Source organism: Eublepharis macularius, chromosome 11 (genome assembly GCF_028583425.1).
Source record: "Eublepharis macularius isolate TG4126 chromosome 11, MPM_Emac_v1.0, whole genome shotgun sequence".
NCBI classification, from domain to species: domain Eukaryota; kingdom Metazoa; phylum Chordata; class Lepidosauria; order Squamata; family Eublepharidae; genus Eublepharis; species Eublepharis macularius.
In genome coordinates this window covers 11,597,758-11,619,248 of record NC_072800.1, presented here as the reverse complement: position 1 = coordinate 11,619,248, position 21,491 = coordinate 11,597,758, and the positions used below count along the sequence as shown (strand labels likewise).

Here is a 21,491-nt window from a genome sequence, read left to right as displayed (position 1 = left end):
ACTCATTAGCATATGTCACATCCCCTGACATCACCGGAAGTGTGTCAGAAGGCAACATCCACCCCTCAGGCCCCTTTCCGCAAAAATCTCCAGGTATTTCCTTAAAGCAGAATGAACTCAAAGCAGCTTACCCTCCTCTGGAGAGCCAGCCCTGCTTGCACCCGCGCACTCAGTCTCTCTCACACAAGTCACAAAGGAAAATAAAGCAGCATGAATTCCAAGCAGCTTACGTTCCTTTGGAGCCCAGCACCACTTGGCTTGCACTCGGAGGAAAAGGAATCACGTGGGCGGGGCCAAAACCCACGTGACCTCTTTTCAGATCTACCGGAACGCCGTTCCTGTGCGTTCTGCCTCCAAATGAGCCCTGATTATGGTATGCAGGCTATACATAGAGCTCATAATGTATTTTAGACCACTGAACAAATCTGAAAAACTATTAACAGATCCAAGTCAACTAAAAGGTCTAGCAACCATAGTTCATTCATCAAGAAATTGGACAACCATAGTTCATTCACTAAGAAATTGATAAAATACATTGGGAATATAAATCTTTAGTATGTAATGTTTCTCTTAAAGAGGGCATCAGAGAAAATTGCCTAAAAATGACCTTCTAGTGGTATTTTACCCAGACTACACTAGCTAAAATCTCTGGTGAATCAGATTTGGGTTGGAAATGTGACAAGTTAAGTGGACAAGATAAGTGGAACTAGGTTTTTTTTTTTTCTGGGAAAAGAGATGGTAGAACTCAGTGGGTTGCCAGCACAGGGGGCAACTCTTGGTGGGAGGTGGTGCCCCTGGTACCACATGCGCGTGCGCAAAGTGCACCCATGCTCCCAGGGCCAATGATGTCACTTTGGGTCAGCTGGAACAAGGGGAGAGTTTTTAAACATTTAAATTGCCCTCGGCAAAAATGGTCACATGGCCGGTGGCCCCGCCCTCTGAGCTCCAGACAGAGGAGAGTTTAGATTGCCCTCTGTGACGGCGCGGAGGGCAATCTCAACTCCCCTCTGTCTGGAGATCAGGGGGCGGGGCCACCAGCCATGTGACCATTTTCAAGAGGTTCCGGAACTCCATTCCACCGCGTTCCAGCTGAAAAAAAGCCCTGGTCCCACATAGAGTTCATTGCAATAATCTATTTTAGCTGTAGGATTATATTTTACCTTTGGAAAAAATCCTCTCTGTGCAGAACAGACTAACGGAATCCAGTTCCCTCTTTGTGGCCATCCATCCTCTCTCTCTGAAGACACATCCTTCAATAAGGGTTAGCAGCAGCCCCACTCATAGGAGTATTCATAATCTGGATTGTTGTGAACTGGGCATAATCTTGGTAAATTATCCTTGAAGCTGTCAACTGCACTCCTTTTTTATTCATTAGGTACACAACAACGTAAAGCCAAAATACTTACCCTGCCTGGCTATTTCCAATTGCTAAGTACTCCAGCAAAAAATATTTATCAGTCCCTCCTGTGTGAGAAGAAATGCTTCTCCTAGTGTGCTGGCCACTAACCAAAAAGTGTACCAGAATACAATTGTGTTGGTTGCCACATTGCACCTCTGAAGTCATAATAGCACAGCTCAGCATGATCAGGACCTCATCTATATTTCATATGCTTCAGGTCTTGTGACCATATGGAGTCCATATTTCAACTCTTTATGCATTCCTCAGATTCAAACAAACAGCCTCCACATTCCTTCTCTTTCTTGAGTCTGTTATTCTGCATCTTTGTTTTGGCCTTAAACTGAACAGGTATGCCAAGCACACCAGAGATAGGGCTGAACTATACCTGTACTCAGGGCTTTTTTTCAGGGAAAAGAGGTGGTGGAACTCAGTGGGTTGCCCTCGGAGAAAATGGTCACATGGCTGGTGGCCCCGCCCCCTGATCTCCAGACAGAAGGGAGTTGAGATTGCCCTCCGCGCTGCTCCAGCGGTGTGGAGGGCAATCTAAACTCCCCTCTGTCTGGAAATCAGGGGGCGGGGCCACCAGCCATGTGACCATTTTCAAGATGTTCCGGAATTGTTCCACTGCGTAAAAAAAGCCCTCAGTGGAACACTGCTGCACATGTGATGGGAATGTTAGTCCAAAAGTTTTGGAATATGATTCATAAAGAAACTGTATTACAAATTATATGTTAGACATATCTTTGGTGACGTACTTGTTTGGAGACGTAACAACTGAATTTTTTTTTTAAAGTTGTCTTGAGTGAGAAATCTCATTGTTGCAGTTAGAATGGCATTAACTCAAGTATGGAAATAGCAAATGATCCCAGGGAAAAAAAAACAATGGTTGGGGTAGGGTTTGGTTTGTAATCACAAACATAAGATTACAAATTATATATGGAAAATGTGTACAAGATAAATCTGTAAAAACCTGTTCCAGTTTTATAAATTTCTGAAATTGGGATAATCCACCAAAGAACAAGATATTAGAATGGCTTTAATTATCTTCCTATTGTTAGTATAATTAATCTCTTGGGTCCTGTAGATAGCCTTATATTGTGCATATATTGGACTTACTTTGCTTTTCTACTTAACAATTCTGTACTGTTATATTCTATTCTTTGATCATGAAAAAGACGGAGTGTAAGCTATGAATATTCTTATAATGTGCACACTGTATGTGTGTTTGTGTGTAATTGGTTGGGATTATTTATTCAAAAGAAAGAAAAAGGACTAGACAAATCTTATCCACACAACGCAACAGCCAAGGCTAAACGGGATCCATCCATGGAGCTAAACTAAAGAGATGCCAGAACCCCACAACCACTCTAAGCAACAGCTCAAAGCCACCGTAAGCAAATGTGCTCTGCTGATTTCAGAGCTAATAATGGCAGAGGGGCGCCCAGGTTCGTCACCGACCGCAAAAACCGACGCGGTTTTCTTCCAGCCCGCAAATCCGAGGATGCAAGGACCCGGGCCGGTCCGCGCTGGAAGGCAGCCTTCGCGGCGCCGTTGGACCGTTGCAACCACCGAGCGCAGCAGCAGCAGCAGCAGCAGCAGCAGCGGGATCCGACCCCGGCTGGAGAGCCCAAAAGGGGCCTGGGTCGCCGCGCGCAGGGCCTGCCCTCCGTTCACGGGGGCTTCGAAAGAGCCAAACGCCCCCAGAGCGCGAGGAAGGGGCTTCAGGAAGCGACGCGCCTCCCCCCCCCCCCGCGCAGGGCCGGGGCGCCCCGCCAGCTGCCTCTGCCCACAAGCCCGCGCTCGGCTCAGAGGGCGCCGCCTCGACGCGGCTGAGGGGAGCCCCCTCCCGCCCGCCCCCCGTGCCGGAGCAACGCCGCGGGAGCGCCCCGCTCACTCACCCGCCACGCCCGGCAGCAGCAGCAGCAGCAGCGCGGGGACGGCGAGCAGGGCCATCCGGGCCTCCCCGGTCCCCCGCGGCGGAGGGGCAGCCAGCGTCGCCATGGCCCGGACCCCTCCGCGCGCCGCCCGCCCGCCAGCCTCCCCGGCGCCTCCCCATTGGCTGGGGCCGCCCCGCCAGACCCGCCCCTCGGCTGGCCTGGGGGGAGGGGAGGGGAGGGGAGGGGCGGCCGGAGAGCCTGAGCGGGAGAAGCGCCGCCCGCGCCCCCTTTTCCCGCCCTGTGGCTCGGCCTGAGGGGGCGTGGGCCGGCGGGACATAAAACCTACGTTGTGAAGACTCCAGTAGCAGCTTTAAGACTAGCCCACTTTGCTGTAGCATCAGCTTTCCAGAACCACAGCTCTCTTTGTCAGAGGCATCGTTCTCAAAAGCTGACGCTACATTAAAATTGGTTAGTCTTAAAGGTGCTACTGGACTCTTTACGATTTTGCAGCTACAGATTAACATGGATAACTCCTCTGGATCCAGAATTTAGCCTGCCCAAACCCACTGAAATTAATGAGGATGCAGTTGTTAAAGCCCTCTTCAACCTGGCGTGCTGGAGAGACGCCCGGTTCAGACCATCAGGAAAAAAATGTTTATTGCGTAGCTGAGCAAATAAAACACACATAAAACACGAACAAAAAAACAACAAGCAAAACTATAATGCTAAAAGCACACAAAAGTAAGTTAAAACGAGTTATTGGTGAAGGACACGGTTCTTGGGGGGGGGGGGGCTGCCTGACTGCAGATTTTGTTTTGAACCATTTCAAATTGTGAAAGGATGAGTAGATGCATCATACAAAGCCCTCCTCCTTCAGCTCTTTGTGAACAACAAAACAACGCCCCCCCCACCTTGTCCCTGCTGTAAGACAGCAGGAAGAACGACAATCAGATTGCCAAAATTGAGTTTATTTGCAAATTCGAAATAACCCTACCCCTCACCCCTTTTAATAGGGCCAATGGATTCTTCTCTAACTACAGATACTGATTTTCTGATTTTCACACCCCAACCCCAAGCTAATTACAGTATTATACCTTACAACCTTACTTTAAATACTCCTCCCATTTTCTAGCTTCTAAACATATCTGAAGAAAGGAGCTTTAACGCTTTGAATTTCATCCCCTAGAAATCTAGTTGGGCTTTACAGTGCTACTGGACCCAGATCTTGCTCTGCTACTGCAGACTAACACAGCTACCCGCCTGAAACTACAACCAGAGCTGTTATCGCTGAACCTTTTACCCAAGTCCCAGATAGATCTGGTCAGAACACACTTCCTTAGTAGCTAAATTATGGGATAACCCGTCTGCAGCATGAAGATTCTTAGTTATCACCTGCAGCTGGCTAACTAACAGAATAAGCAGCTTCAAGGTGGCTTACAACAATGGATTTACATTTAAAATCAAAATAAAATACCCCCCCCCCCAAATCTCCCCTCCCCTTAAAAGATGTCTGTAATTTAAACCCATTCAAAATAATAACAATATTCGATTTATATACTGCCTTTCAGGGCAACTTAACGCCCACTCAGAGCAGTTTACTAAGTGTGTTGTTATTATCCTCACAACAATCACCCTGTGAATTGGGTAGCGCTGAGAGCGCTCTGAAAGAGCTGTGACTAGCTGGCTTCAAGCAGAGTAGTGGGGAATCATACCCGGTTCTCCAGATTAGAGTCCTGCCTCTCTTAACCAGTACGTCAAACAGGCCTTAGATCTCCAAAGCGGGAGCTCCTCTCACCTCTTCAGGGTGTTCAGTCCACAGAGCAGGGGCCACAATAGAAAAGGCCTGCGCTTTGGCTGATGCCTGATGGGCCACCTTGAGAAGTGGGACACACAACCTCTGTATGTTAAAGGAGGAGGCTAACAACCTATAAGCAGAACTGAATTAATTGAACAAAGACTGCGGATTTAGTTTAATTTTAAACTCTGCACCCCAAATATCAGAAGATATTCCCAAATCTGATCATACAATTGGACACTTTGACCGGAGCTTTGATGCTCAAGATCATCCCTTCTGGCTTTGGTAACTATCTGGCTACCTATTTTCTGAACGGACAGAATAGGAAATATTTCACCTGCTTTTGCCTAACGAAGTGCCGTGTTTGCTGTGCCTCACTTGGTTGGTTTACTGTTTGAATAAGAATTCAGACGAGAATCTGGGTCAGCAAATCTGGAGGGACCAAGCTCAACAGGATCCAGAAGTGCCCCCCCCCCCACACCTGCCACATAGCAGGGCAGACGTATCCTGTTTTCTTATGAACCTTGACAGTAATGTTGTTCGTGGGAAGGCTTACTTGGGCCCAGGGCTTTTTTTCAGCGGGAACGTGGTGGAACGGAGTTCCGGCACCTCTTGAAAATGGTCACATGGCTGGTGGCCCCGCCCCCTGATCTCCAGACAGAGGGGAGTTGAGATTGCCCTCCGCGCCATGTGGCGCGGAGGGCAATCTAAACTCCCCTCTGTCTGGAGATCAGGGGGCGGGGCCACCGGCCATGTGACCATTTTCACCGAGGGCGATTTAAACTTTAAAAAACTCCCCCCCCCTGTTCCAGCTGACCCAAAGTGATGTCATTATGTGGTCCTGAGTTCCACCACTGAGCTCCACCACCTCTTTTCCCAGAAAAAAGCCCTGCTTGTGCCAATGCCTTTGGGCCAACAATTGTAGTTTTCCAGCTCCATACAGTAAAAGTAGGAGTGTAAGCTGAGCCTTTTCCGGTTTTCGGGCGATGTTGGAAAGAACTGCTGCCCCCTTTGGAGAAAACCACAGAAGTGTTTCAGAGTTGCGTACAACCAGTCATCTGGTTCTGACTGCTTGGCTGAAAGGTCAAGGACTCTGCTGGCTTTATGGAGAAGGGGAAGGAAAATATCTGTTTAAAACAGCCTGCCTGGGAAGGCTTACATTTCACAGCAGCCTTCCTCTGAAGTTCTAGGTGGACCCCTGGTCTGATCCTACAGGGTACTTTTTATGGTCCTAGGCTGTGTTTAATACAAAGCATTTGTAAAAAACAAAACAACACAAAGCAAACATGAAAACAGTTGCTGCAACCTAAAACGGCCAGAACAAAACAAAACACCTGGAGCCGCAAACAGCAGCCCCAACCCTTCCTTCCCTCAAAACACTCCTAGATAGAATGGTCTTAACCTGTCTCCTGAAGGAAAGGGCTAGGAGAAGGCTGGTCCTTAGGGACTTCCACAGCAACAATTAGGAAGGACATACTTCCTTGGAAGTGTGAGTTTAGTGTGCGTGCATGTATGTGCACGCACACATGGACATGTGTAGTGTTGCACAAACTCCTTAATATGAACAGTCACTAGCTGGCTCTGTTGCTCCTGCTCTCAGTATAATACAATGGCACCCTCCCTCTCTCCCATCAGAGGAGGATGACAAGAGAGCCCTCTCGTGCAACTTTTTATCATATATTTATCCCACCTCTTACTTCGAGGAACTCTGCACATGTACCTGGTCCTCTATTATATGCGAGGTGGGATAGACTAAGAGGGGCTGGGGAGGCTGTGGATCCAACCCATGCTGTATGGAAACTCAGCTTCAAGAGTATGACACGGATGTCACCGCACACAAAGTGACCTGTTACAGGAAAACAAATGGAGTCTCAGTACCGGCCTCCGATCTTTGTAGCCTCTGAATCTTTAAATCGCTGACCAAGGTTTTCAAGCAACCAAGCAATATGCACAGTCAACACCACGAAGGACACTAAGACGCCTCCGACCACTGCCAGTTTGGAATATATTGGAAGATGCTGTGCTGCACCTCTTTGGCAATGGTGAGATCTTGGAGGACACTCGCTCACTCACCTTCGGAAATTGCAGCCACAACAAAAGCCGAGTTCCAGGACAAAATGTGCTGTGGCTAATTGCATAAGTAAGCACGCACACACAGATACTCAAAAGATATTGATGCCAGATGCACTTTTATGGGAACATGACTCAAACTTTTTCCCTCCAGAAACATCAAAACAAGTAAAAATATCAAAAACAGACACACACTGGCAAAGCATTATGCTTAAACTCAGGTTTAAATTTGAGCCCCTTAAAAAAAACCCTTTGCTTGCAGATTGCTTTCTAGTACATCAGCTAGGTTATGTATTTTACCACTGACCTGCAAATCCTATATTCCTGTACCTTTTCTTGTAATGTGAAATCCCCTGGAGTGGGGGATCTCAAAAATATCCAGGATTCCTTAAATCTAGGAAAGATCCTCTGATCCAGTTAAGAGAGATCAAAGTATCCCAGATTTAGTTGTCCATTATTTCCTATGGGGAAACTATCTGGGAATTATCTGGGGGTTGGGAGTAGACATGGGCACGAACAGCATTACGAACGCAAAAAACCCACGAACAGCCTGTTTGTCTGTTCGCGAACAAGCCGTTCGTGAGATGCCATTGTAAATGAACAAATGGTCGTCCCAAGCCTGGTTTCTTGCGTTCATCTGCTGTTTGTGAAGCCAGACAGTCAGGCACCTTCAATCAATTCCCTTGGCAAAGGAGGCAGGGACTGCCTGAACTCTGTCTGCACTCCTTCTGTCGCCCTGGAAACCCCAATCTAAGCCCAATTTAGCTTGATGGGCAGGACTTCCTTCCAAGTGTGGAGCTCTAAATTGGTTACAATTGGTTACATGGGAGACCGGGGAGGGTGGTGTTCTGTAGCCATGGGCACTCCAATCTGATCCCTGCAAACCCTGTTAGGCAGCTCTGACTGCCAACCACAGACCTGCTTTTTTCTATGAGACCTCTGGTTATAAAAGGGCACTGGGCTCCCAGTTCTGGCTTTCAGTTTCAACAGGCAGTGGAGTGGGACAGAGCTGTTGCTAGCCTTTTGGGAGAGAGACAGAGAGAGTGCATTGGAGCTGGGACTTTTTGTGTGTGTGGTGGGTGGGATAGGGATCTATCCCCTCTGGTACCAGGGCTGCTGCCAGGCCCTGGGGCCAAGCTCAGTGGGCACCTCGGCTGAGAACTCGCACTGATTATTATTACTATCAGTGCCTGATCTGGTCAGGTTTCTGGGAGTGCTGGGCTAGAGCTCCACCCCCTCCCTCTGGTTCCAGGGCTGCTGCCAGGCCCTGGGGCCAAGCTCAGTGGGCACCTCGGCTGAGGGCTCACCCTGATTATTAGTGCCTGATCTGGTCAGGTCTCTGGGAGTGCTGGGCTAGGGCTCTACCCCCTCCCTCTGGTTCCAGGGCTGCTGCCAGGCCCTGGGGCCAAGTTCAGTGGGCACCTCGGCTGAGGGCTCACAGGTTTCTCTCCTTTTCTTTCCTCCTTAATTCTTGTTTGCTGGCACAATGAGGCTTTGGCCAGGGGCCAAGGGTGGTCATGGGGGGGAAGTGCAAAGATTGTCCTGGTTGCCCCGCAAGAAGCAGAACTGGGCAGGGCTCTGGGGCAGTAGAGACTCCTGCTCCCCCAAAATCACCTGTGGGGGCTGTGGAGGAAGCCGAAGAGCTCTTGCTGCTGGGCGAAGAGGAACTCTTTAAACTGTTTTAGGAGGAGGAGGGTGAGGGATCCATGGAGGAATGGTTGGGGTTCAATGACATATCCATCTCATCCCCATCCCAAACTCCCAGTGCTGTCCCTGCCTGCAGTCCACCCCTCACTTAGTCTTCCATTGCCAGCTCAGTGGCGCAGCCAGTAACTCTTCGTCCTCCCTCCCCAGGAACAGTTAGTGGGCCATGGTTCAAACTCTCTGTATGGAGGCACTTTCAGGCCCTTCTGAATGACCCGTGTGGTGTGGTGCCTTATTTGTGATGTCCTGGTGCGCAGGGGCAATGATCCGAAGCACTTGTCATCGACAGTCCTCTCTGGAACCCCTCAGATGCCTCCCAACCTCATCAGCTCAGGAGGCGGGCATTTGTGTCGTGGCAGAGACAATTGACCTGCAAGGATTCCCCCTATCCGTCGTGGAGGGCGTGGGCTTCCAAAGGCTGCTTCAGCACTTTGCCCCATGGTTCTCCATGCCGTCACGGTGCACAGTTGGGCGTTGAGTCCTGCCTGCCTTCTACCAGTCTGTGCGAGACATGGTGTTCAGGGAGCTGTCGGCTGCCAAAGGCCGTACTTCACAGCCGACTTCTGGAGCAGCTGCCATCACAGCTACCTTGCCATCACCACCCACTGGTGGCAACCAGAGGACCTCCACCACCCCAGGCCAAGACCTGGTACCTGGAAAAAGGTGCCATGCTTGACACCGGGCTACAGGGTAGTTCTTCTCCAGGCCCGAGGGATGGACAATGTCCATACGGGGAAGAACATCGCCGCCACCATAAAGGCGGCACTGAGGGATTGGATGGCCGGGGGGAGGAAGGGTTTGTCTGTGGGCTTCAGGGTGACAGACGTGGGAAGCAACATGTTGGCAGCCCTGAAAAAGGTATCCCTCCCGGGCCTGGTGTGCATGGCGCACAAGCTACACCTGGTGATGAGGGATGTGCTCAGGCTGGGGAGTAAGCCAAGGGACAGCTGGGACAAGGGAATGTTGTGGACGCGCAATCTGCTGGACAGCTGCCGCCACATCGCTTCCCACTTCTCCTGCAGCATCAACTCTTCCCACAAGCTGTTCCAGAGGCAGGGGGAGGGGGGACCCGAGCACCAACTCTTTCAGGACTTGCCCACCCGCTGGAACTCCACCTACGACATGATATGCTGTCTGGTGGAGCAGAGGGGCCTGTTGCAGGACATCCTGTCATCCACGGACGTTCTGAGGAGGGGAGAGGAGCTGAGCCTCAGCTCTATGGAATGGAGAGTCCTTGCCCAGATGTCCCGGATGCTGAAACCCTTTAAGGAGGCCACCGAGCTCTTGTGCTCGTACGAGGCCAGCCTGGGTCAAGTCATCCCCCTGATCCATAGGCTCGACCAGTTCCTGGCCAAGGAGCTCAAGCACAAGAAAGAGCTGGTCCCCAGGGTCCGGGACGTTGTGAGGAGGATCCAGGTGTGCGTGGCCAAGCGCTTGCATCCTCTGCGCCACGAGGTGCCGTGCCAAATGGCCTCCCTCAGTAACCCCCGCATCAAGGGCAGCATCGCCACGCAGGCGGGTCAGATGCAGCACTGGAAAAAGGAGCTCTGCACAGCGGTGCTCCGTTTCCAGAAAGAGAAGGCAGGCCTGAGGGAAGCGGGCAGGAGCGAGAGGTGGGCGGCGCAGGAGGAGGAGGAGGGGGGAGTTGGGAAGAGAGCCACGCCAGGAGAGACCCACCCAAATGGCTCCACTTGATCTCTGGGTCTCGTTGGTGGGCTGTGTGGTTGGCTGCAACACAGTGGACACTTCTCTCACAGTGCTGAGGACTTGGCAGGGGCTATGGTGTGGGAGTACCTCGTGGAGCCCACCGAGCTGCCCCACTTCAAACCGTTGGAGTACTGGACAAGTAAATCTGCTGTATGGCTGGACCTGTCCATCATGGCAACCAACATCCTGTCCTGCCCTCCCACCAGCGTGCAGAGCGAGCGGGTGTTCTCCCACCTGGGAGACTTCCTCTGTCCCTGCCGCGTACGTCTGCACCTGGACCTGGTGGACATGTTGACCTTCGTCAAGCTCAACCTCAACCTCAACCTCAACCTCCTTGGGTATCCCTCCTTGGACCTGGACCTACCTGGGCTCTGAGCCTCCCCGTCTATTGTGGTTCTAGGCCAAGCTCCTGCACAGCAGGCTCCAATCCTCGTCGGTTCTCGGGGCTGCTTCCACAGCTGGTAACCTGTTGTCCTACTCTCTCAGATAAGTTCCCAGACACTCCCTCTTTCAACCTCTCCCTCTCTGGATGGCACCAATACGACCCATCCTCACAACTTGTCCTGCCCATTGTGTCCTCTCCTTGGCAAGTTCCCGGACGGTCCCTCTTTCATCCTCACCTTCTGTGGATGGAACCGGAATGACCCTTCACAACGACCTCTCCTGTCCTGCCCATCCTGTCCTGTCCGTGAAGGCAGGAAGGTGGGTCATGTCAGCTGCCGCCGCCTTTGGGCACGGGAGACTACCACGGCACTGCCGCTGCCTTTCAGCCTTCCCAGTCCGGCTCCACAATGAGGCCAGGAAGCCTTTGTCCTCGTCTCCTGGAGAAGTTCCCTGACGGTCCCTCTTTCAAACTTTCCCTTTCTGGAACCTCTCAGACCCCTCCCAACGACCTCTCCTCTCCTGTCCATCTCATCCTGTCCGTGAAGGCAGGAAGGTGGGTCATGTCAGCTGCCCCCGCCTTTGGGCACGGGGGACGACCATGGCACTGCCGTCGCCTTTGGGCCTTCTCAGTCCAGCTCCGCATTGCGGCTGTGACAAACAACCTTTTGTACTCCTCTCCCCGACAAGGTCCTGGATGTTCCCTCTTTCAACCTCTCCCTCTCTGGAACCGCTCAGTTGCCTCCCAACCTCTCCTGTCCTGCCCATCCCGTCTTTTCAGCAAAGGCAGGAAGGTGGGTGATGTCAGCTGCCGCTGCTTTTAGCCACAAGGGACAGCTCTGGTGCTGTTGCTGATAGAGTTGTACCGCACGGTGCCCCCCTTTCCATGGCTCCTACTATCCCCTCTGAGCAGGGGGGAATGGGTCCCTCCGACCCTTTCCGTGAAGGCAGGAAGGTGGGTGCTGTCTGCTGCAGCTGCTTTTGGGCACGAGGGGCAGCTCAAAAGCTTTTCTGCATGCAACAGTTTTGCTGCATGGTGCACCCCTAGCCATGGGCACCTGCTGTTGCCCCTGTGCATGGGGGGATTGGGTCCCGTGACTCAATTCCTTTCTGTGAAGGCAGGAAGATAAGTGATGTTGATGGCAGCCTCCACTGTGACACAGGAGGGGTGGACAAGCCTCTGCCAGAGCAGTCTGCACAATCCGACACGGTGGATGTTGGGGTCCTCTTTGTCCCCCTCTCCCTGTCAAGCTTCCCGTCCCTCTTTGAACCTCACCCTCTGTGGAACCGCTTCAACTCTTCCCAACAAGCTCTCCTGCCCTGTCCATCCCATCCTTTCCATGAAGGCAGGAGGGTGGGTGATGGCTGCTTCCGCCGCTGACAAGATCAGTGGATTTCAAAGATGAAGGCTCACAAATGTTTGGGTGTTTCCTGGTCCTGCTCCTCAAGGCGGCCAGAAAGTGGTAACACTGTCCTTCTCTCTCTAACAAATTCACCGTCCCTCTTTGAACCTTGCCCTCTCTGGAATCGCTCTGAACCCTCCTGTCCTGTCCTGTCCATTCCATCCTTTCTGTGAAGGCAGGGTGGGTGATGTTAGCTGCCACCACTGAGTACCTCAGTGGGATCCTCAGATGAGGCCTCACAACTGTTGGGATCTTCCCAGTTCCTGTTCCCTCTTTCAACCTCTCCCTCTCTGGAACACTCTGACCCCTCCAAACGACACCTCCTCTCCCTCCCGTCCTTTCCGTGAAGGCAGGAAGATGGGTGATGTCAGCCATCAGTGGCCAGACCCCACTGCCCCCTACATGAGAGGTGGCCCGCCACCGCCTCCCCAAGCCCACTAGGCCTGGCGGCCGCACTCATCACCCCCATCCCTGTCTGAGCAGGAAAGTGCAGAGCAGTACTCTGAGGCCTGGCGGGTGGGCACATGGGGGTGCCACTGGCGAGCAGCCAGACCCTCGCCCCCTAGAGGGGAGGCAGCCCGCCACTGCCTCCCTGAGCCCACCAGGCCCGGCAGCCGCACTCATCACCCACATCCGTTTGCGCAGGAAAGTGCAATGTAGTACTCTGAGGACTGGCGGGCGGGCACATGGGGGTGCCGCCGGCAAGGGGCCAAACCTCCCACCCCCTAGAGGGGCGGTGGCCTGCCACCACCTCACCGAACCCACCAAGCCCGGCAGCCGCACTCATCACCCACGTCCCTGTCTCCGCAGGAAAGTACTCTAAGGTCTGGTGGGCAGGCACATGGGGGTGCTGCCAGCAAGCAGCCAGATCCCCAACCCCCTAGAGGGGAGGCAGCCTGCCACTGCCTCCCCAAGCCCACCAGGCCCGGCGGCTGCACTCATCACCCACATCCCTGTTTGCGCAGGAAAGTGCAGTGTAGTACTCTTGAGGACTGGCAGGCGGGCACATGGGAGGTGCCGCCGGCAAGCGGTCAAACCCCCCACCCCCTAGAGGGGAGGCGGTTCCTGTTCAAGTCCTCCACTTGTAAATGGGGCCAAAGTCAACTTATGGCTCCAATTGTATCGACTGGGAGTTTCCTGGGGGCATCGAATTTGGGAATGTATAACTCCAAGATACGTATTGCAATCTTGACCAAACTTGGGGGATGGCTGGAGGTGAGCCTACTGAACACTCCCTGTGAATATGGGCTCTCTATGTCCAACGGGGTCGTTCTGGCCCCCATGAACAATGAACACCGAACATGTTCGTTAACGGGACATGTTCATTACTGTTCGTCTATTCGTGTTCGTCAACAGCAATGAACTATGAACAGCGTGTTCATTTTTTTCCCTGTTCATGCCCATGTCTAGTTGGGAGTGGCGTTTTTCAAGCAAACTCCACCAAAGTTGCTGGGATTGTCCTCTAAAAAAATATCCAAGTTTCAGGAAGACTGGACCAATTCTATGGGTCTTGGAGAAGGTCTCTCCCCCCCACCCCCCGCCACCACTCTACATTGTTTATGGGGGGGAAATGTTTTCAAGCAGGCTTTCAGGCAGAAACACACAGGAACAAGACTGCCAGTGGCCAAAGGCACACTTCCATATACAAAAAGAAGCCCAACAGAACCAAAGTGAATCAAGGGGACCAGCTTCAAACCAGAGAATTATATCAAACCAGAGAATTCCACCCAAACCAAAATGAAGCAAGCAACACTGTTGCAACTTAGTCCAATTGAACTAGTATTACTCACAGAAGCCAGGCAGACAAGGAACTCTTGCACTGATTGGTCACTCACTCTCCGTCCATTTTTGGAAAAAAGGGGGAGAAGCCAAGGAAAGAGCCAGCCAGAGGCTGAAACCACATTTCTTGGATTTACCTGGGGGTCTGCATCCGGGTTCCTGGAATGGATGCTAGATTCTCTGATTTCATTTGGGAGAAACAGATTTAGCTGGATTAGCAAATATCTGGGTCCCCCTTCCTCCAAATTTCAGATCTGGATTGCACAATCCTATTTTCAATTACAGCTCTACTACAAGGACAAAGTCTCTGGGGATGTGACCCCCTTTACACACTGCCACCCACCTTAAAGCTCCCTTCACAGGTTTGGGGCTTCCCAGGCAGTTAAGGTCAGCCACAATACGCCACCTAACTTTTTCTTTTCAGGCAGAAAGCCCAGATCCAAATCCACACCGGGTCCTCTCTCTCCTCTTCCCAGAGGCTTCACCAGATAGGCATTCCCTATATTTTCTTCCCCTCACCCAGCTCCTGAACAAGGCTATTGGAGAATTCAGTGTTCACTTCCCCAATATGCTGCCACCATTTAATTAAGACCCATTGGTTGTGACCAGTGTGTTTATGTTCATGTGTGCGTTATAGCCCACAACTTCAAGCCAGCCAGGGTTACGGCCAGCTTTTCCCCTGCTGCTTCTCCTTAGCAGTCTAAAAACCTTCTCCCCCTTGGTAACTGCCTAAACTGATCTTGCAAGGGAATTTCAACTGTCACTAACCCAGTATTCCACCAGCTCTTATTGGCTGTTTCCACAGGAGAGGCGGAGCTGGAATTATTCCTGTCTGTCAGAAGGGATGACTAATACCCTTGCGTTATGATGCAGTTAAGAGAAGCAGCAAGGCACAAAATCCAATAAATAAATGGTTGCTACATGCAATAAATTCTTTTATGCCATTGCTTAAATTGAGACATCCCAGGAATATGCTTTTTTAATTCAGAGTGTATGAATGGACACATTTTCATCATTCAAGGATTCTATGCAGTGTGGATGATCAGTAAGTTAAAATTCTTTTTTAACGTAACTTTTTGAGTTATAGTTTCAGGTGGGTAGTTGTAACAGAAGAGCAAGAATCAGGTCCAGTAGCACCTTAGAGACCAATTAGATTTCCAGGGTAATCTAGTTGGAAATCTAGTTGATCTCTAAGGTGCTACTGGACCTGAATTTTGCTCTTTTTGTACTATGAATCCCAATCCACAAAGATTCCTGCCTTACTGATCAATTAATACAAAGTTATAAAAATCACATTTGTTTCTTGGCAGGTAAGCACAGTAATCAGCAGAAATACAGAAGGGGTTGATCTAGGATAGTTACAGCGTAACCCTATACAGAGTTATTCCAATGGGTTTAGTGGGAGTAATTCCGCATAGGATCGCACTGTGAGAAATGCATCATTAAACTACATGGATTACAGCAAAGATTGAGGTTTCAACAACTAGTCTGTGCACCACATAGTAAGGATGCCAATACTGTACAGTAGCTGGTGTGTTGAAAGAAGATACATTAGATCCAGGTTCAAATTTGACAACTACGATGTTTTCTTGGTGGCTTGGGAAAATTATTGCAAAATTAGCTATCTCACAAGATTATTGGGAGAAGACATTCTTACACAAATACTTATAAAGCTCACTAAACAGTGATCAATAAAACATGTTAAAAGAGTCGTCGCCAAGTTTTAATGGCACCCAAGTAGCATAATTATTTTGCAAACAGTTTCTCACTTCATCCCCAGTCAATTATATTTTGAATTCAGGACATTCCATCTAATTTTTCTGTTTACTTATATTTAACACACCATGTATGAATGAGGGGCCGTTTTCACACTGCTTACCTGCCACGGAACATCGCACCAAGCTGCCGTTCTCGCGCAAAATCGCACCACGAAGACGCTGTCGTTCCGGGAGCTTGGCGCGATGTTCCGTGGCCAGTAAGCAGTGTGAAAACGGCCAGGGTTTCCTGGTTCAGTTTCCCAGACAACAGCTTGGTTTTGTCAAACCAATAGTTATAAAATCAATTGAAACAGAAGGCCAGAATGCAAGGAATTCTAGCTCTGAACTAGAAGGGGCATTTAGAATCATAGGGTTGGAAGGGACCTCTGGGGCCATCTAGTCCCACCTCCTGCATGCAACCGCTTTCCTATTTTGCACAACAAATGTTTTTGAAACCTAGAGGGAGTTTAAAAAGTAGTTTGTGGTATGTGATAAATGGTCATGTGCTTAAAAACAAGGATATACTGTCCCGTATGAATTTAAAATATTAGGTTGTGGTCTAAAAACCTACCTAGTCTCACCTTGGGGGGGGGTGTCACAAATAACGATTATATTTGACATAATTCAAGCATAATTTCCCCAAAACAACACACACACGTATCTACTAAAAAAGAAAATCTGTCATTGCTTTATTCTTTTCTACTGTAGTGTTAGCACTTAACAATAATTATCACTCATCTATTATTATTTACAATCCACTGGCATGTCTCTACAAATACATAATTATCAGGCAAATATGGGGAAAAAGAACAATTCAGTAAGGCTTTAAAAGTGACACTTATCGGTACAGAATCTCAAAATCTATCATCCAAAATGTAAAAAAAAGTATGTTATTACCCACATAGGTCTGGAAAGGCTGGTGCTGCACTGTTAAAACAGCAAACATGTACGCAAAAAATACAACACTGGAATCAGAAGTATGCAGTTTGGGCACAAGACAAAATACACAAATGACTCGATCCAGAGCCTTTTTAAACATGCACGTGCTACGTGCACAGAGTTCCCACCCAGGTAAGGCTTCCCCAATGAGATCATCTCTGAGGCGCACATCTACATAAGAGCACATCAAAATGGAGGTCGGCAGGGAAACCTTGCCTTAGCGGGAGGCTCTGAGAGGCATCCAAGCATATGCTAAGCTTTGGATCACAGCCACAGTTAAGTACCAACAAAGTTGAACATTTCTTGGTGTAACACCCATATTTTAAGAGACATGAAAATACCAACTTTGAGAATGTTCTGAAAAAAATATTAAAATTTATATACACAATGAGGTAAATGTACCTTGGTCTTTTGTAGAGGTAATTTATGTTTAAAGCAACTGACATATTGAATGTTTTTACATGTAAAACAATTCATATACCATTGTAACCACTTAAATGGTGAAGTATAAACAAAGGGATAACTAAAAACAAGCCATGGCACACAACTGTCATTTTGTTACAGGAGCTTTTCACTACACTTGACTTGATTTGCCAAACTATGCCATTACCAGGGCTTTTTTTCAGGGGGAACGCGGGGGAACGGAGTTCCGGAACCTCTTGAAAATGGTCACATGGCTGGTGGCCCCGCCCCCTGATCTCCAGACAGAGGGGAGTTGAGATTGCCCTCCGTGCCGCTCAGCAGCACGGAGGGCAATCTGAACTCCCCTCTGTCTGGAGATCAGGGGGCGGGGCCACCAGCCATGTGACCATTTTCTCCGAGGGCAACCCACTGAGTTCCACCACCTCTTCTCCCAGAAAAAAAGCCCTGGCCATTACCATATCTATGCATGGACATTTTGGACAAGACTGTGTGAAAGGCTATTGAGATCTAGACAGGCAAATGAAAATAAATGATAAAAGACTCTCCATGATTAGGGGTCCCTGACAAATTCTAGTAATCCAAGAAATACATCCAAGACTTTTGAGTAACAAAACCTGTGTATTGTTTCTTCCATATGTATTGTCATATGTCCATTATCTGAAATGAAACTTTAGTGCTATTAAAATTTGATAAAATCTATAATCACATAACTGTTGACTCTGTGTGTGTGTGTGTGTGTGTGTGTGTGTGTGAATATTTACAACAGTTTGTTTGCATCAGTATTATACCAGAAATAGTTTTGGTATGTCCGTGAAATGATACAAATGTTTGAGTGCTGAAATATTTTGGTCCCCTTGGGTTCCCAAGAGAAGAACATTACAATTTTTTAAAAATACTAACACTTGTCTGGGTAAGCGTATAAAAGACCTATATTTGACTTTACACAGGCAACAGATTTTAAAAATTCAATGTAATATATACACTCATTTGTAAGACAATGCCAAGCAACAACGGAAAACCTGAATAAAGTTCAAGTTATGTCACAGCCTCAGCCGCAAACAGCTGTGTACAATTTTCACGATATGAAATTTGCATTTTGCAAAGCGTATTTTAAGAATTCAAATTAATTTCACAATTAAATATGCACTGAGACACTTTGCAGTGATTTGCTTTTACGACTCTCACAACTATGGAAGTTTAACAGACTGAAATAGATCAAATTTGGCTTGAGAGAACTATGAACAGTTGAGGTGATTAACAATAGCTGCAAATATTTCCATCCTGCATCTCTACAAAACTGATTACAGTTCAGGACAGTTTTAACTTTTAATGCATACATGGGTTAAATAAGGACAAACTTATCAGACTCCTCTTGCTTGCCACCTTATTAAAAAAATTAAAACTAAGGTTTTTTTCCTTAAATGAAATGTGTGTGCAAGTCTTAATATGTGCAAAATCAAATAAACAAAGTTACACCTTCACATGTAAGTACTATGCATATTTTTCAGTATTCAGCAGCAAGTATTCTTGCTTGGAGCTTTTCATCTTTACAGAAAATAAATCCATTTAATGGGGATCCAAATTTTATTAACTCTGTGTGTCAGATATGCTGAGAAAACATCAACTACTAGTTGCTGTTTAGTAACAGACAAAGGCTGCAAAGCAAGAGGCCTTCAAAAAAACCAACGGACTGTAAAAAAAAAAAAAAGACGAGGCAAACGAAGCTCTCCTCCCCACCCCAGACAGATGGCAACTATAATGGACTCCAACAACAGAGGGAGTGAGGCCCAAATTCAGGCCCAGCACCTCACCAAACAGATCGCTAACCTGGCAGTGCCAAATCATGTTAATTGATATGCATATTGATCTGATCCAGCAAGATTACCACATAGCCCCAGAAACTAGAAAAAATCTAATTTTGCATCCAGCAAGGCTAACCACATGCAACATTGTGTTTGCCTACAGGGATCAACCTCGCAAATGCACGGAAACAGCTGATTTATTAACAAAGCACTGTTGTGAAAGCAAGTAAGGTATATGCCGAAACAAGGTGGAATCAGAGGTAAAATTTCTTTAAAAGTATTTCATAGAACTTTTGGAATAGTTTTAATTTAATTGAAAACTGTTACTGACAACTCATTCTGATGTACAACTGAGACAATATTATTGAATTTACTTGTATACTATTTAGATTCCTACAGAATTAAGAGAGTTTTTGGTAATAAAAAAAAAGGAATTCCATATGCAAGTAGGAAATCCCCTTTTAGGAATCATGGTATTTAAGGTCATCATACAAGCACCAAAGATTTTGTATGTCCCTACTGAATTGCATTAAGATTAAAAAGTGGCACTTACTGGTACAGTACAATCTATTTTGAAGGCATGTCATGTTTTGAAGCAAAGTAACAGATATAGTATACAAAATATAATTGCATATGTTGTGTATGTTCCTCCAGATGAATGAGGTCATGTCTGTAAATCCTGATAGAAATGTCCAATAGGATGTAGTCTTAGTAGCCAGGAAAAAAAACAATATACCATCTGAACTGAAGAAGAATCCAAGAATATACAGTGTACCATCACGAACAAAGCAAGTAGCTTTTCAAAACAAACTTCAAGAAATCCTTCAATGCACTGTATAAATAGTGTACACCAGCTCCGTTAGTTTAAACATATTCTTCATGTTCTCTGCACAAGTAACAGAGACTGGCATTCGCCTTTACATATTACTGAAGCTAGACTAGACAAAAGTTTTTGAGTGCCCTGGGGGGGAAAAAGACGTGTTCATAGTGCACAGTAAGAATATGTACAACTATTGACCACATCCACAAAAATCCTGGGCTAATAAGTGATCTTCCTATGTTGTATGAAAAGGCAACCACATCCTTCTGTTCCCTCAGTGAGGTAGAACAATTAGCCTTCTCAATGCACAAACTAGGTGCAGATGTGGACTTTTAAAAGTTTCCTTCAGTAGCACCTCCCAAATTACATTTTTATGCCTTCTTGCTGGCTGAGCTGTGAGAGTGTTTTCTTTATGCGTAAAGCTGTTAGCCTGGCCGCACCATTGGCATACCAACATTCTCGCATAATTTTGGCCATCACTCGTAATGCCTAGAAAGAAAAGAAGAAACAAACAAACAAACTTTGGTTAGCGTGCTACAGGTGGTGGAACTCAGTGGGTTGCCCTAGGAGAAAATGGTCACATGGCTGGTGGCCCCGCCCCCTGATCTCCAGACAGAGGGGAGTTGACATTGTCCGGAGGGCAATCTCAACTCCCCTCTGTCTGGAGATCAGGGGGCGGGGCCACCAGCCATGTGACCATTTTCAAGAGGTTCCGGAACTCCGTTCCCCCGCGTTCCTGCTGAAAAAAAAAGCCCTGCTTGTAGAAAAATCTCACCTCACAGCTCTGCCATCTGTTTGGGATATTGGGTCGTAACTTCTGTTCACAAACAACTTTCCTCATTTCTTCAACTGAAGGGTCAGAAGGGACCAGGTCATAATAGGGTAACTGGTAGTCTTCATGAATACCTGAGATTGTGGAAGCACAGATGTATGTTACATACTGTGTTATGCCAGTTGCAAAGCCAATTCAGTTTTACTTCTGTTTGTACTTACCACCGATTGAACATCGGCGAGCTATTTCCCAAAACACCAACCCCATTGCATAAATATCTGCTCTTTTGAAAGATTCAAAATGTTTCATATTTATAGAGTCATCAAGTACTTCAGGGGCCATGTACCTATAAAAATAAAAACAATATGTATTATTTACAACACAGTGGGTTTTTTTTAACATAGGTATTCTTTTTTTAGCGAAGGCATCAAAAGCAGCTACAAATACGAGAGCATTATACAACACTGCTAGGTTGATGAACATTTACCATTGACCTAAATCTACTTTTTAGCCAAAACCACATCTCAGTGCTTCTTTTTTAAAAAAAACCCACATTAGTGGGTTACTAATAACAGTGTATTTATTTACCATGTTACCTACTGTTAAGTGTTAATTTGAGTAAGAGCGAGGGACAACATATTACATAACACCTTATATTACTTCTGTGGCCCAAAGATTAATATTACCCCATTTTCAGAGTTCCTGACACAGATTTCAAGACCTTATTTTTATAAAGTCAAAGCCCAGGCACTATCTCATTTACCTACAGGCTTTCAGGTGCCTGTAAGGCAATGATGCCACTTACACAACGGCCGCACCCTTGGCAGCCAATCCTGGTGTCTTAATGTCCCCTAGTACCATCT

At 47.8% G+C, this 21,491-nt stretch overlaps 2 protein-coding genes across 2 annotated transcripts in view; both read right to left on the bottom strand.

Annotated features, from left to right (window-relative positions):
* RECK (reversion inducing cysteine rich protein with kazal motifs) overlaps nucleotides 1–3,424 on the bottom strand; it is a 58,266-nt gene extending 54,842 nt beyond the window's left edge. Inside the window, exon 1 of the mRNA XM_054991745.1 lies at nucleotides 3,298–3,424. Coding sequence (XP_054847720.1) covers nucleotides 3,298–3,400 — 103 coding nt within the window. The 5' untranslated portion in view covers nucleotides 3,401–3,424. The remainder of the gene's footprint in view (nucleotides 1–3,297) is intronic.
* Nucleotides 3,425–18,145: 14,721 nt separating this feature from the next.
* Nucleotides 18,146–21,491, bottom strand: part of TGFBR1 (transforming growth factor beta receptor 1) — a 28,316-nt gene continuing 24,970 nt past the window's right edge. Inside the window, exons 7-9 of the mRNA XM_054991319.1 lie at nucleotides 20,850–20,974; nucleotides 20,632–20,762; nucleotides 18,146–20,345 (exon numbers count right to left, since the gene is read on the bottom strand). Coding sequence (XP_054847294.1) covers nucleotides 20,220–20,345; nucleotides 20,632–20,762; nucleotides 20,850–20,974 — 382 coding nt within the window. The 3' untranslated portion in view covers nucleotides 18,146–20,219. The remainder of the gene's footprint in view (nucleotides 20,346–20,631; nucleotides 20,763–20,849; nucleotides 20,975–21,491) is intronic.